This window comes from Gekko japonicus, unplaced genomic scaffold (assembly GCF_001447785.1).
Source record: "Gekko japonicus isolate JY-2015 unplaced genomic scaffold, Gekko_japonicus_V1.1 scaffold435, whole genome shotgun sequence".
Classification (NCBI taxonomy): Eukaryota; Metazoa; Chordata; class Lepidosauria; order Squamata; family Gekkonidae; genus Gekko; species Gekko japonicus.
Genome location: NW_015161417.1, coordinates 1,050,471 through 1,067,733, shown reverse-complemented (window position 1 = coordinate 1,067,733; position 17,263 = coordinate 1,050,471). Strand labels below are relative to the sequence as shown.

The window sequence follows — 17,263 nt, the reverse complement described above, 5'->3', positions numbered from 1 at the left end:
GCCCCACCTCTGCTAGAAAGGAAGGTAATGGCTCTCACCACTGCTAGAAAGGAAGCTGAAGACCTGGACAGCCCAGTAGCAGCCTGTAAGGGTGAAGGCCAGCATCCAGGAAAGGCTAGGGTAGGAAGAAGATGGAGGAGGGATGCTGGGGCCAATACCCTCAAAGCCCAAGAGGGAGAGCAAGGGACAGACAACCCAAAGTGGGTATCCAAAGTCCTGGGGGGTGGGGCCAACAGTGGTATATAAGGGAGGCTTCCAAGCCAGGGCACAGAGGAAAATCGGGTGGGGCACACAGGACTAGAGAGTGTAAGAGAGCAAGGGTGTGTACACTTGAAGGGAAGGAAAAGGACCATTCTGAGGCCAGCAAGAAGGCTGACCCAAACCCATTCATGACAACAGAGTGTGGGTAAGCCAGTACAGCAAAGAGTAGGATGCGTCTGCCTGGAGAAAGGACACATATAGTATCCTTTCACAGTAGGATAAGAAGGGATGGGGAGCCTCTGAAGTAAGTATCTGCTTACTTCACAGTCACAGTAATGCATAAGAGTAGTTGAGACCCAAACACCAGCACAAATTTGTAACACAGAACCCCATGCTTACACACACCATCCACACTCTATATACCATCTCATGAGTTATGAAATAAAGAATCCTATGATATTCTACTGTGTCTGGGCACTGATAACTCTAGGCTGCACTTGCACCAGTGGATCATACAACTGGTGGAAAATGCTATCAGATCACAGCCAACTTACAGCAACCTTGTAGGATTTTCAAGGCAAGAAGTGAACAGAGGCCATTGCCTGCCTCTGTGTAGTTACCATGGACTTCCTTAGTGGTCTCCTAGTACTAACCAAGGCTGACCCTACTGAGCTTCCTAGATCTGAGATCAAGCTAGCCTGGGCCATCCACGTCAGGGCGGGATCATACAATTAGATTTCACTAAAGATCTCCAAATAAATCTTTCTCTTGAAGAAAAATAGTAATAATAGTAATTGCAGTTTCATAACATGCAATGCCTCTGCTTAAAATTCAGAGCTTCCAAACAGGGTGGAGTTTATCTCTGTAGCAGTCTCAGCAATTTATTGTTACAAGGCAAAGGATGAACACACAAAATCTCTCTTACAAATGCGAAGCAATACAAAACTCCTCCATTTTCTGACACTGAAGGGTTTCTCCCTACAAGAATGAAGATCCAGGTGTGCATGCATGCCAGTTAAGGGCTGGTAATGCACTCATCTTCTCCTGTCCCCCCCATCATGCTATGAAATTAGGCTTCCCCACTGGTGGCGGATCAGGCCCCAGGGGAAACCCCACCCTGACGTGCGCATCACCCGGAAGTGACGCGACCACGCCGGGCACGCCGGGGGCGGGGCCACGGTCATCCGAGGGAAAACTCTATGTTTTTGCCTCAGATGGTTGTGGCCCCGCCCCCAGCATGCCCGGCATCGTCACGTCACTTCCAGGTAATGTGTGTGTGGCGTGCACGAATACGTGCACACTCCAGCCGCAGAGCGGGAGTCCCTCGCTACAGAGAAATTTCAACTTTGCAACCCTATATGAAATCCAAACAACCCCAAGCAATATCAGAAGCAGTAGGTGAAATGTCTACTGCCTGTGCCACAGCATGGTGGGGGTCAGCCATGCAGCTTTGACTTGGCTGGCCCCAGGCAATCCAGGAAGAATCATCAGGAGAACACCTCCTTCATATTGCTACTTGGACAGTGGGTCAAAGTAAAGCTAGAGACCACCTGAGTGACCACCTCAGCAGCTCATCTCAGAGCCTCCATGGGTGATGGCATGTTCCTCTGACACTTTTGCTTGCTGACTCCAGGCTCCAAGACATGCTAGAGACCTGGCCTTCAAGTCCACTTTGAATCACTTATGGGAGGAGGCAGGCCCCTCTACTTCTGTCACCACCATGAGTCTCTACTATGAACTATCTTTGAGCCGCACATCAGAAAGCACATCCTTCCCCCACACACAGTCTTGCAACTGATACTGGAATCCAAGGTTTGGATTCTATGGGAGCAGGATGGAATAAATGCACTTGAGATGGCAAAATAGGATGAGCTGGATCTGGTCAAAGTTGAACATAAAAGGCCCCAGCTGTGACACAACAAGCAATGGGCCAGAAAATGATTCCTCCCATCCTACTGCTGCTCCTTCACAACACTGGCTGACCAGGAACATTTCCAGTGAGGAAATGGCATGTTTTACACCCAAATATGCATATGCTTTCCCCTTAGGGGAAGAAAGCAGCTGGGAGTGATATTGAGAAAAAAGGTTGTTGGAGTGGGATGGGTCAAGGACCCCTTTCCCCATCCACTGCTCTTCTACTTACTGTCATAGCCACCTTTTAATTTAAAAAGAGATTTGTAGAGTGTTAAATGTATCCTCAGTGCAATGTCTTGTTTGGGCCTTCCTTTAAGAAAAACACAGTAACACAGTATTCAGGCAAGCCTCTTGAATTTATATTCATTAGGTTCATTTTTCCTTTTGGAGCCAAACTTCTTTTTAATGATTGCCACACATAGAGGGGATCTTGTTAAGTATTTTGCTGAAAGAACAGCTTTTCAGCAATACATTCTATTTTTGTGTTTCTAACTCAGACCTCTACATCTCATAAATATGAACAAAAAAGTGGTGCTGGGGTGCCAAGACAAGTATGTGTATAATAAGCATCATCTATTTGAAAAAAAGGTGTCTAGGGAAGTGAGTTTCACAGAAAAGCAAAATATGTATAAAATTTGCATTTCTTAGAAGTAGCTGTAACATGTGCATATTACCGTAAGCCTTATGGCTTGATGCATCAAGTACAATCTTTGTTTGCATGAAGAACTCCATGCCTGGCTTTGCTATATGAAAAGCATGAAAACATATTGAGTAGGGGGACAACAGAGCACACGAATAACATTCCAAAATATTGATTTTCAAATGGTATTTGAGACGTGCCCTGACCTAGAAGGTCCAGGCTAGCCTGACCTTGTTAGATCTTGGAAGCAAAGGAGGATCAGCCCTGGTTAGCATTTAGATGGGAGACCACCGGGGAAGTCCAGGATTGCTACATACAGGCTGGCAAAGGCAAACCACCTCTTTTTCTCTCTTGCCTTGAAAGCCTGTCGTAACTTAGCTACAACTTGACAGCACTTTCCACCACTATTTAAAAGGCTGACTTTTAAAAATATATTCTTATTTTAAATAGTAATTTTACACATTGGTCCTTAATATATTTAGAAGAATAGAGACTAAATCTACTTTATAATTTTATTTTATTTTTAATCTGTACTTCATTCTATTTGCTGATTCAAGATCAAGACAATGATGCTTCTTAAATTCCCTTGAATCAGTGGGACGGAGGAGGAGCTGTAGCTCAGAGACAGCACATCTGCTTGGTATGCAGAAGGTCCCAGGTTCAATCCCCAATGTCTCCAATAGAAAGGAACAGGTAATAGGTAAGATATAAGACTTCTATGGAAAGCCACTGCCAGTCTGAGTACACAATACTGACCTTGATTGGCTAAGAGTCTGGTTCAGTATAAGGCAGCTTCATGTGTACACTTAAATACTGAATGGTTTGCAGGACTGTAGCCATTGTGATTACAGTGCTGAAAACTGCAGCAATAAAAAATCTCCCCGATGGAATTTTAGACTAAGCCAGATCATTGGACTCCCTAACCCAACACAGTAGACTCTTGACAGTAGCCATGGTCTCAGGTGCAGAGCTTTTCCAGCCCTGCTGCCTGCAGTTGTTGAACTACCTATGCATCATTTCTCCTTGTTGCCCTGCAAGGAGCTTATAATGCTCTTATGGACTTATGAGCCATAACTAATAACTGGACTGTTTAATAAGTGTGCCAAGGAAATAGACTGTATGGTGACCACAAGCTGATACCAACTACCTGGACTGTGAACACGCACCCAGATGAGGGAAGCCTCTTCCTGAGGCTTTGTGCCAGACCAAGAGTGGATCCATGGGTTACCTGCCACCTCTCACCTGCAATGCACCAGAGATGAGCCAAGCACCCTGGCCATGAAGGCCCCCCCCCCCCCCCCCCCCCGTCTTCACCAGGTACTGCACATATGCTTCCCAGCATAACAAAAGTACTGCTTGCATGAAGGGATTAGCCAGCTGACATGTACCTGCCAAGCCCATCACCCAGAGCAATCATCGGGCCATCAACACTAACGACCCTGGCCACTTCTGCTACTGTCTTCTAAAGGTGCCACTGTTAGTAGGAATAGAACCAATATTGCCCAACCATTAAGCCCCCATCCTCCTGAAACCAGTTTTTTTAGCAACTTCCTTGGGACGTGGCCAGGGGGACATGACTAGAGAACATACTCCTCTCAGCCCAAATAAAGTATAAAAAGAGAGAGGTTAGCCATCACTCTCTCTTTCACTTCCTCTCTACCTGACCCCATCCTATCTTGCTGACTGTCAGTTTAAGCGCTGCCCAGGGTCTGTCCACATGTTCTTCCAGTTCAGAATACAACCCTCTTTCCCCTATAGTCTCCCTTATTTTTCCACTGTAGGATCACTTCATCACGTCAGACAGGTTAGTATTGCCCAACCAATGACTAATGTGACTAATGCGAATGTCTCTGTACCTTTTCAGTGTATTTTTCGTAGCTCTGTATTGTTGAGTGTGTGATTGATTGTGTTTATTTGTATGTGTGCAAATCCTTTAGTAAAGAAACCATTTCACTAAGATCTTGTCTCTGCGTCTATTTCTGGGATTACTGGAATGAGCGGGACTCCTGTATACGTAGGTTATTGCTCCCATATATACCTATTGCCATCTAATATTCAAATTCCGCACAATTATTAATAAAACAAGGCAATTTGGCTAATATCCTCCCCTACAGTTCCTCCTAAATGCAGATTTATTATTTATTTGCTACATTTACATTGTTTCCTTGAAACTTAAGATGGTAAACTTGGGGTATCTTCCCTACAGCTTCAACAAAGTGACCATATCACTTTCCAACATACCCTTAGGACCAAATGAAAATGTCAACAAGTGACTATTTAATCCACAGCAGATTACAATAAAATAAAGATAAATAACTATATCTTTACAAGAGCTGTACCCTGCTTTCCATCCCAGAAGGAACTGCTGTATTTTCAGGTGGAGCATCAGAGAATTGAACAGCTTCCTCATAACCAACGGAAACTTCTATGACATTGACAGCAAGCTGAAATGCATATAGACTTCAGCATCAATTATCAGTGTCAGACATACAAGCTGTTGTTTTTAAGTTCAAAACTTCTGTTGGCTTATCCTAAACATTTCTTTTAAACAAATAAGAGTTTTCTTACCTTATTTGTTTCCCACCATATGATGTGTAATAGTAGTTAAAATAGTAGCATAGAAATAAAAGAGGGTTTTTTTCAGGATCCCTAAAACCTGACATGGGTGATTTTGAACATTATATGGTGGGAAATTCCATATTTTGAGCTCTCATTGTGTAAAGAAGTATTTCCTTTTGTCCATCATGAATCTAATGCACATCAACTTTATTGGATGCCCTCAAGTTCTAATATTTTGGGAGAGGGGGGAAACGTCTGGGGTTTTTTGGTCAACTCTCCCTACCCCATGCATAATTTTATAAACCTCTATTATGTGGCCTAATTATCCCCAATGCAGAGTTTGCCTTTTTCACTGCTGCAGCACACTGAATTGACACTTTTATTAAGGTATCTACTATGATCTACTATAAGCTCTCTCTTTCCTTCTCAGTCTCAGCAAGTTCAGACTCCATTAGTATATACTTGATGTTGGGATTTTTTTGTTCAAATGTGCATCACCTAACACTTACCATCACTGAACATGTGCCACATAAGAGAAGCCAATGTTGGATCAAGCCAATGGCCCATCCAGTCCAACACTTTGTCACACAGTGGCCAAAAATACCAGGTGCCATCAGAAGTTCCACCAGTGGGGCCAGGACACTAGAAGCCCTCCCACTGTTGCCCCCCCCCCCCAAACACCAAGGCAGTGCACCACTTACCCCAGACCGAGAGTTCCTATCTATACCTTGTGGCTAATAGCCACTGATGAAACTCTGTTCCATATGTTTAGCCAATTCCTTCTTGAAGCCATCCGTGCTTGTAGCCGCCACCGCCTCCTGTACTTCCCTTTATCTGTTCTAACCCGAGTGTTCAGCAATTTCATTGAGTGCCCATGAGTTATTGTATTGTGAGAAATGGAGAAAAGTACTTCTTTCTCTACCTGCTCTATCTCATGCATAATCTTGTAAACCTCTATCATGTCACCCCTCAGTCATTGTTTCTTCAAGCTAAAGACACCCAAGCGCTTTAACCTTTCTTTATGGGGTAAGAGTTCCAACCCTTTTATCATTCTAGTTGCCGTTTTCTGCTATTTTTCCAGTGCTATAATATCCTTTCTGAGGTGTGGTGACCATTGTTGCCCATTCACCAATTTGTGAAGATCTTCCTGGAGCTCTTCACAGCTGGCCTAAGTTTTCACCATCCTAAATAATTTTGTGTCATCTGCAACCACATGACTCACCCCTAATTCCATATCATTTATGAACAAATTAATTAGCACCAGTCCCAATACTGATCCTTGTGCGACACCACAGTTTACATCCCTCAATTGAGAGAACTGTCCATTTATTCATACTCTTTGTTTCCTATTGTTTAACCAATTTTAATGCATAAAAGTATCCCTGTCTTATTCCATGGTTGCCACTCAGGAGTCTTTGGTGAGGTACGTTGTCAAAGGCCTTTTGAAAATCCAAGCATATAATGTCTACTGGGTCACATTTTTCTACATCCTTGTTCACTTTCTCCAAAAACTCCAAAAAATTGGTGAGAGAGAACTTCTCTTTGCTGAAGCCATGCTGATTTTCCCTCAGCAGCCTTTCTTCCTGTATGTGCCTAATAATTCTATATTTTATTACAATTTCTACTAATTTGCCTGGGACATACATTAGGCTAACTGGCCTGTAATTTCCTGGTTCATGTCCGAACCCCTTTTTTAAAAACTGGTCTTCTGGTACAGTGGCTGAATTTAGTAATGAGTTATGTATATGGGTTAGTAGGTCAACAATCTCATATTTGAGTGCCCTAAGAACTGTTGGGTGTATGCCACTAGGACTTGGAGACATCAGTTTTTCATTTCCCCAGTAAATCTCAGGATTTAGAGAATTATCAGATTTTCATTTCCACGGTAAGTCTAAAATTTCATCTCTCATCATTTCAATCTGACTCAGTTCTTCAAACTCCCTTCCTTAAAATAGTGGCTGAGCAGGGGTCATTTGGGGGGGGACGCGGGGGGACGCCATCCCCCCGGGTGAGGTGCGGGAGGGCGGGGCCTGGTGCCCGCTGGAGGTCGCCGCCGGCTGTGGGGAGGACACACTTCCAGTGATGTCAGGGGGTGTGGCATATGCTAATGAGTTATGCTAATGAGTCCCCCTAGCTCTTTTTCTATGAAATGACCCCTGTGGCTGAGGCATGGATACATGCCCCACACTTTCCACAGTGAACATAGAAGCCAAAAAAATAATAATAATTGGACTTCTCTCCCATCTCCCCATCTTTCTTTAGCAATCCTTTTATTCCTTGGCCATCCAAAGGCCCAACTGGGCCAGATGTATGCTCTCCCATAACATCTTCACTCATGTGAGCAAAGCCATTTGAAGGTGCCAGCCTACAAATAGGTAATATCATCAACTCTCCAATTACGTGCATTCATTGTGGTGGTGTCTACCTTGTGGAACAGCCTGCCAGAGGAGGTCAGGAAGGCTCCCATACTTCCATCATTCCACAGAATATGCAAAATAGAGATGTTCAGAGGGCATTTTATAGAGGGATTAGAACTGTAGTATAATGGGACAGTTGAGGAGGGTACTTTTATAATGGAATCGGACTGTTGTCTATGGCAATGTTTATTATATGGATCATCTTGTTTTTACCACATTGCCTTCTACATTTGCAGCCTACTTTCTGCATTATGGTATGTCATATTTAGACAGGGTTTTTTGTCTGCATTGTCTTCTAATTTTGCAATCCCCTAATCCTATTGGATTTATTGGATGTTTTATGCTATCTGATTGTATTTTTTTATTGTAATCTGCCTTGAGTTTCAGTGAGAAATATATCTCTCCAGTAGTGCAACTAACTACTGTCAAAAGGACATTCTTGGGTCATGGTGATGCTTTAAATATGTCATGCTGAAAACCATATCTAATTTGCTCAACTCCCTGACCATGGAGGAACCTCATATTTTCCCTCATCATACCCATCTCAGAAAATATTAGCTCCAAGCTCACCTCTTTTGGTCACCTCACTTCCTAAATTTTTGCCACAGACCAACAGCCTCACTGCTACTTTCACTTTGATTCCATTTAACATAACTAAACCAAATGCAAGTGCTGTGCATTTCTTGTAATGCTAAGGTTGTGGCCACTTATGGTGTCCCACTTGGCTAAGTTCTGTTAAAATGTCTGGATAGGTGGACCTTGGCCAGACACAGCCGGGCGAGTCTTTTTCTTTTCCCAATGTCTTTTATTTTATGAACATTGACAGCTTCCACTTCCTCCAATGAAAGCTTATGTGCAGCTCAATCCATAGAAACGGCATAAAGGGCAAGCATATCTGTATGAATTGGGTTTATTTATTTTATTTATTTATTTTATTTATACCTCGCTCTCCTCACCGGAGCAGGGTTGCTTACCTTCTTAATTAGGCAGATTTCCTCTCACTCTTAACCAGCATGGCATCAGTAATTGTCATACCCTACACGCCAACCAATTGGAAAAGACACACTCATACTGCCAATAAAGGTAAACTAACAAACAAAAAGGCACACTTTAAGTTGGGACAAGGTATGTAGCTATAATAGTGCCTGCTTTTTAGTAATTATGTTTGAAGGCTACTAAGTTACCACTTTCCTAAAATGAATTTATGCAACATTTTAGCTATGTAAAACATAGTAAATGCTGATTCCAATACATTGAGTCTGCCTGTGTGGAAATGCGAAGATGAAAACATTTACCCATTTTTTGTTTAGTTGTGATTTTTTTTATTCAGTTGTGATTTATATTCTTATTTATTTATTTACAAAAATACAAATACAATACCTTTATTGGCATAAAGTATTTATTTATTTCTTTATTTATTAGATTTTTATCCCGCCCTCCTGCCGAAGCGGCTCAGGGAGGCTTACAACAATTAAAATCTTTTATAAGATCTTTTTTTTATTCTCCATTGACGTCACACTTTCCAGTATGTTCACATACCATTTATTATATTTGCTATCTGGGGAAAGATAAGGCTGTTACCCTATCCACAGCTTATTATTTAACTGCTGCCTTGAAGATGCATACAAAGGTATAATTAATTCACACCTGAATGCTTATTTGCATACAGGCACTCTTTTTGCACTGGAACTGGTGATTCCAATAAACCAAACAACAGAAGTAAAACAGTTAAATTACAGTGCTATCTAGGGTTGCTAGTCCCTCTGGTGCAAGCAGAGGATCCTCTCCCCCCAACCTTGTTTCCCACCGCCATTCCAAGTACTGGTGGGAGAAAAAAAAATTAAAAATGGCTGGCAGGCCTATGTCATAGTGTGACTTCCAGGATTTTTCACCTGTCTAGGAATCACCAGAAACTCTATGGTAAAACCACAGAGGTGTCAGCTATTCCTAGGGAGGACTAACATCACTTTCAAGTCCTCTCTAGGAATTGCCAAAACTCTATATTTTTATCATATTTCAACATTCCTGAGAAGCCTGGTATCACTTCTGGGTTTTCACTAGAAGTGACATCATTCCATTGCCAATTGCTACCCCCCCATGTCCCCAACCTAGGTGGCAATTAGAGTTACTAAAAGCATTGGCTTCAATCGCCTTAGAAGGGTATAACTCTGTTTAGGATTGCAGTTTCTTCTATGTTACACTAGTACTGCATGAGTTCTGCTGCTAAAATGGTGTCTGAGAAGAATGATTTGTTTATTGTTTTGAACATCAGAACATGGAATGTGATCCTTATGTGACTGCAACAAAGTTAACACATGCATTGAGATATGTGCTGTGAAAAATTAAATTCTTAACATAGACATTTGAGATACATCTGAATAAGAATGGAACAGAAGTAGCAAATCTTATATACATCTCCATTGTTTTAGTTCTGAAAAGACAGTAAGTGTTCACAATTCAGTTATCTTCACACTAATGGGCACAGACATGATTAAGAGTGTGTGAGTTGAGACAGTTTATATATATTGTCTGATCAAACTTTGGTTGCCTCTTTGAAGCCTTCTCCTAGCATTGTAATTTTGCTGATATATCAGCTATTTTTGAAAACTCATCTAACTTCTTGTTGATGATAATGAACATTATATTACAAAGGTGCCATGTGTCCATGGTTATAATTCTAAACTGATTCTACACACCCACAATAGATGCATCAATCAACTTTACCATAAACATTCAAGAAAATATTTAACACATGACCACATGTCAATATTTTTATCTCAATGGAGAACTTTAATTCTGTGATCAGGGATGATAATACAGACTGTGAAAACATCATGGGAAAGAAAGAACATACTCAAGAGACAATGATGACAATACTTTGCTTCCGTCCTCTATTTTAACTATTTGTTTTTAATAAACACAGTATTTGGCACAATCATGTCTATCCAAAAGCATGGATTTCTAGTTATGGCTCTAGGATACTACAAAATTATAAACTTTTTAAAAAGTCTATGCTGGAAAACAAGCATGCTAGATTGTGTTAGGTTCTACATGGACACTTGAGTAAAAGTCTACTGTTGTTGGTCAGTGATCCACATTCAGAAAGAGATTGAAGTTACAATCCAAATAATATTTACTAGGAAGGAAGTCATACTGAACTCAGTAGGACTTATTTTCATGTAAACATATTTAGGATCAGGTTGTAAGAAGAATTAAAACTTGTCAAATAAGGGTAAGATTAAAGCCTTTGTGATCAGTAGAGATACCTGTTCTGTCCTTCTCTTAGAGAAATATGCTACATTTGGAACAAAACACAAGAAATCTGAACAGATATGAAAAGACGTTCATGTCACAAGTTAGAAAATTTGGGGGAACCATAATTTTTTTAAAAAGTGAAGAGGAGAAGTAACAGAGAGTGGTGAATCAGAATTTGCTCTTTAAGCAACTGATTGATAGGTGGTCTTTTGTCCTTTCCATCTCTGTGAATTTATGATTCCATTAATGATACAATGTGCAGATCCTGTATTTTTCAGTTTGTAAAGTAACGGTAGTTAGCAGTCACATAACTGAGTAGTTTCAATTAGAATCTTGTATCAAAGATGCTAATAGTTCAGTCCTAAAGAGAGTTATTCCCTTACCGTCCATTGACCCCCATAAAGCACTTCTGCAGATGGAATGATTTCCACCTGGGGTCACAACTTCTTTAAACTTTTGTCCTCCCACTGCAGAGCAGAACATGCTGAAATGCTGGTCCTGGGTGCAACTCTGTTTAGGACTACACTGTTAATCTGTCACTTTTTACTCTAAAAATATATTGTCCCACTCACTTTGGATTGCATAATTCGGTCTAGCTAGAGACTTAAGGATAACAGGTCTAATGACCAGTCACTTGACTAGATATATAAAGTCTAAGATAGGATGACTATAAAAAAACCCACAGTGCAGCAAGGAACTAGACAAGGCAAATCAATAATAAATGTTTTTTTTAAATCAAGAAAAAAGGATTAGTATGTAGTTTTTGCTACTTGAATGCCATCACACAACACATGACAGTAGCTACAAAAATAACATCAAGAAGCAAATAGTTACTTCCAGGGAAAAAAAATGTCACTGAATGTATTTAGAAAGTTATATAGTGAACTCATTTGAAACAGAGATAGCACATTCCCTGTCAGCATCACAGTCCCGAGGAATCCTATCCACAGAAAACTCATGATTCCCAGTATGTAAAGCTATGTCTGCAAATGTCTGGGAGGTAGATGGGGCCTGTAACGAACACTGGGGAATTCTCACCTACCCAGAATGAAATATAGGGACAAAATGAAAAATCTAAAATCAGTCTCAATGATGGCTGGAGTTCTCAGTTAAAAATTCATTTTACTTTATAGTGCTTTATAGTATGTAAAGCTTCAGTACCAAGAAACTAAAAGGTTTGAAACAAGGTATCAAAAGGGCCAAGGGTTTTTTTTTCTTTTTCAGAAGATTGATACAGGAGGCAATAATAATTTCTCCTGACATTGCACCCTCTTCTTTGCCCAGTCATGATGGGCAGGGTTGGGATGGCTGTTTGAGAGCAATGGTGGCGTTTCTGGGATCCCCACTATAGTATCGTTTGCGTCAGGTAATCCCAGAATATCCATGCTGCCTCCCTTGGGAGAAAGTCAGTGCCTATGTATTGTCAAAGAGAGATGGAAATAAATGCTGCCAAGGGTATCTGGGTGGTAGATATTTCAATATCATGGCTTAACACTGCAAGGTACACTTTTGCCCTGCCACACTCTTTGGGACCATTGTTTACTGAAAAACACTTTCCATATGAACCCTCCTGCTGACTGAAATCATGGCAGATCTACTCTATGACCCAACATAAATGACAATATGGAGGAGGGCTTTCTCTGCTATAGTTCCTATACTTTGTTGTTGTTCAGTCGCACAGTCAAGTCCGACTCTTCGCAACCCTATACTAAGACTATACTAAGACAGTTCTTCTACAGACACCAATTTGGAGAAATTATTTTTTAAAATTTAAATAGGTATTTAATTAGACTGAAATTGTTCTTTGTGCTTTTACTATTGCATTGACTTTGGGGATTCTGGGAACTCTGATTTTTACTTTATTACCAACATAATTTTTCCACAGACAGAATGACAGGATACAAATCCAAGAATGAGTAAACATTCATCAAACAAGTTTCATTCTCAGTCTATTGCTATCAGCCCTGGACTGTTTTCTTCGCATGAAAATATGGGCTTTTTTTGCTTTTAACTGTATGGTAAAATCCATGCTTATCATGCATAAAAATCTTGGCTTTCTCAGCATCTTCATTGAAAAGGGATCTCAAGAAGCAAGATAGGGAAAAACTGGCATGAGAGTGGCTGCCAAAAGGAGTTGACAATTGTTGGCAAGCATCCCGATGCATCAGGAAAGGGGGGTTGCTCAGTTGGGGTACCTATTGGCTAGGCAGCCTGGGTGGTCCGGGGAGCACCTCCTGGGGGGTTTGGGGGGCATACAGCAGGCCCTAAGGCTGGGCAGTCATGGGCGTGGACTGTGTCTCTCTTTCCCCTCGATGCACATTGGTGCAGGCATTGAAGAGATGGATTTGGATAAATTCTACATCCAGATTGGAGCTGGGGTGGTCTTGCCAAGAGGTATGCATTGCAAGCCCACTTTAAGAGTTAATTAAGTTGCAGATCAGGCATTTAAATAAAATCTTAGTTTAACCCAAACAGTGGTGTCATGTTTTCATTCAAGGGATGGGGGGCAAGGAGTCGACAGGGCTGGGCTAGGGAGCCCAGCTTGTTTATGGTCATATGTCCTAGAAACATATTTTCAATAAAACATGCTGAGATACTGAAAGAACTTGAAAGTGGTATGTAGCAGAGGATATAATGATGGACATGAACTAAGATTACCTGGGTTCAATCGCTATTCAGCTATGAAATTCACTGGGAATCTTTTGGGCAGATCACCATCTCTCAGCTTAACCTACTATCAGGATTGTTGAGCAGGAAAAACAGTGATAGATGGCATTGTGTGTTTGCATGTGCATATGATGGCAAACAAAGACCATCTGATCCACTTCTCTTTGTTACATGCCAAAAATCAATGGGACAGCACAAAGAGCCCCTCATATGACTTGCTGTTACCAGGGCCAGGGCGTTTTCGGTGGCGGCTCCTACCTGGTGGAATGAGCTCCCAGAAGAGATCCAGGCCCTGCGGGACCTTGTGCAGTTCCGCAGGGCCTGTAAAATGGAGCTCTTCCGCCAGGCTTTTGAGTAGGAGCCGCCGCCACCATTATTCCACCACCGCTTTTTCCATCACCGCACTTTACCACCGCTTAAGCAGTTATCATCGGGGGTGCGAGATGTTCCTGGTGGATGACAGGGCTGCGGGTACATATATGGCTGTTGTTCTGTTATAACACCTCCAGAACACCATCTTGGTTTTATGAATTGAGTGATCAGTGGAGCACCGATGTTTTATTGATTGTATTGTATTCTATTACTGCACTTTTTATACTGTTTTTACTGTTTTAACCTGGCATTTATGCCCTTGTTAGCCGCCCTGAGCCTTCGGGGAGGGCGGGATACAAATCCAAAAATAAATAAATAAATAAATATGAAGTAATATAGAGCAGTCTCCACTTGGTGGTGTTTTTAAGGGACCGCTGAATGAGGGTAACTAGATATTGCAGTAGCATGGCCTGCATATCAGAATGCAAGTTGTGCTGATTAACTATAATGCCAGGATGGTAATTAAATGCACATGTGCTTACCTACCCACCCCCACCGTTTAGGGCTGCCCCCCATAGCTTATACCCTGTCTTTCTCTCACTGGGGGTTATTTCCAGTGAGATTCTGAGATTCATCAGCAAAAAAAAATGGTTGGAAAGGGTCACTTCTGTGGGGGGAAGGATTCTGCTTATCCTGCTTGTCCACCTGCTGTAGTATAAATCCCCCTCCCACACACACACACACACACACATACAGAGGAAATCAGCAGCAACCCTGTTCTGTTGCATGGGGCTGATCTTATCACATTACTGAGTTCCTCAAACTTCTATCCCAGGGTTGTCATGAGCATAAATAAGGTATGGATGATACAATTTTGTGTCCTGAAAAGGGCCACAAATACCAGATAGAGAAAATGGCCTATAGGGAACAGTTTGCAGGGTCAGAGTTGAAGATATTCTGCAAATATGTCTGACAACAAAAGAGGCCACTGCCATTGTGTAGCCAGTCTTCAGCCCACACTACTTAAGCCACCATCTACAGAGTGCATATTGAAACTCGAATTTAAGTATTTTATTTGTATGTACATTTCAATCTTTTTCACCTGGAAATAAAAGATCTAAGTACAGACAGACTGTAAATGTTGTAAGTGTATAGCTTTCAACAATACTTTTAGCTGAATAAATGCTTTGTACAGAATTCTGTCTTCTTAAATGGAGTTTACAGCTACATTGATAAAATGGATTCCTCGTTTCCTTGTTTTGTTTTTAACCAATAACAAGCAGAGAGACAATTACGAGTTAATATTAATAAGCAGCTCAAATAACACTGGTTAAACTATGTACAATACAAACCATTCATACAAATGAAGACTAGGATATTGAATTTGTTACAATATTTTTTGTAATAAAGATAAGACAGTCATTTACAACTTACATGTTACCTATTTTCTTTCCTTGAAGAGCATCTTGGCTAGTCTTGTTTCTACCTGTTTCAAGTGACAACTACCAAAATACAAAAATCATAAAGTCTGGTCACATGTAAATTCCAATGGTTGCTCATCTTTATTAGTTCAACAGGCTCCCTCTGTGGAAAAAGAACCACCTAACACTACCTTGAATGTGCCCACTGTGTGCTGGAAGAAAGTCATTTCACTTTGCTGTGTTCATAGAGAAGAATACTGAACTTGACATACACATATCCCCTCCCAGCTCCCATCTTTTAACAAGCATTTACTCCTACAGAATTATTTACTGATACAACTACTCCAAGTGGTGGAATGCATGAGAGGGGATTATCGATTATCATGTATTCAAGACGTAAAACGAGATTTCCATAACAGTCTATGTTAGAAAACATTTTCTGTCTAGTTAATCCTTTTTGCCTTGATGATAGGTTATCCTGGAACATTATATATCAGACAATGAAAGCCCTCTTTAACAGGAATCTCAATACATGTGAGCTGTAAAGAAGGAGAAGGGGGAGAGAGGGAGGGAGAGAGAAATTGTGTGTGGCATTATTTAAAATCCATAGTGATTTACAGCCAGGGAGATATACATGGAGCTGACTGAGCAGAAATGGCATGAGATTGGTTTCCACAGACGTACTGGCAACCCGTTGACATCAGCAGCAGAGTGTAGACACATTCCAGGAAAGAGATGTGGCCTTCTTCCTTGAGGTTACAGCCCTGTCATATGACCTCTTTTTATCTTTCTTTTTTTATTAATAATAATGATTTATTCCTCAGGGTCCAGTCACAGACACGCAGTTCTCTTCAACCTGAAGGGAAGTAAGGCGTGTCGCTGTGGTAGTTATAATCAGGACACACCTTCTGAACTAGTTTATAATCTGTACTATAAAATGAAATGTAAATACAGATTACTTTAAAGGGCTTGGAACAGAGCCACGACACGTGGCTTTGGGTCTGCTCCTGATAACATGTTTTTGACGGGTCATAGTTGCAGATCGTGTTCTTGGTAGCTTTGTCAACCTTCTCGTATTCGATGCGGCAGTTAAAGGACTTGGAATCTTTGGCATCAATCACTGTTTGTTGTGCCAAGTCAAACTCCACTATTTTGGTAGGGGGCACCAAGCTGACAGATACATTCCCTTGGCCAGTGGAATTATGCCTGAAGTAAACACTAAACGTCCCATTTCCATGATCGACTATTTTCCCAGTTATCAACAGGTTTAACTTCACTGTCTTGATGTTGGAATGAAAATCACCCCAGCCAAACATTTTCTTAAACTTTCCCGTCTTGACAATGGGCCGTCTCTTTGCTCTGGGTCGAGGCTCTTGAAGGTCTGTCGAGTTCCTCAGCCAGTCCCAGAGATCTTGCTCAGTATACGTTTCTGGGGCATCATACCGCAGGCTCAAATCTGTATCATTCTCTTTGCCACGAAAAGTCTGTGATAGCAGCCGGCTGATGGATAAGTCTTTGCTGCTTTCTGTCCATATGTGCTTTAATGTGGATTTGGAACCGCCTGTTTTTAGAAGTTCTGATTTTCCACCACTGGTTAAATTTGCACATGTGACCTGAAAGAAAGGAAGGAGAAGATACTTAGATAGATACATTTATAACCCCAATTCCAGTCTTCTCAAAACAAGAGACTTCAATGGATTTAGAAGGGTGTAACACTGCCTGGGATTACATTGTAAATGTTGCTAATTCAAATGCATTTTGACATCAATATTCATACCATTGTGTTGCACACAATTGCTGTTAGTTCAATAGCAATCCTAGTTCAATAGCAAAAAGAAATCAAGCAGGAAGGAGGAGGAGGAGGAGGAGGAGGAGGA

At 41.3% G+C, this 17,263-nt stretch overlaps 1 protein-coding gene across 1 annotated transcript; it reads right to left on the bottom strand.

Moving 5' to 3' along the window:
• Window positions 1–16,237: 16,237 nt before the first annotated feature.
• Window positions 16,238–17,038, bottom strand: NXPH1 (neurexophilin 1). Its single transcript, XM_015427891.1, has one exon. The coding sequence runs from the start codon at window positions 17,036–17,038 to the stop codon at window positions 16,238–16,240; it is 801 nt and encodes a 266-aa protein (XP_015283377.1).
• Window positions 17,039–17,263: the final 225 nt, after the last annotated feature.

What these genes read in the sequence shown, in the direction of transcription:
- NXPH1 (XM_015427891.1), bottom strand. Translation starts at nt 17,038, where the DNA reads ATGTATCTATCTAAGTATCTTCTCCTTCCTTTCTTTCAGGTCACATGT.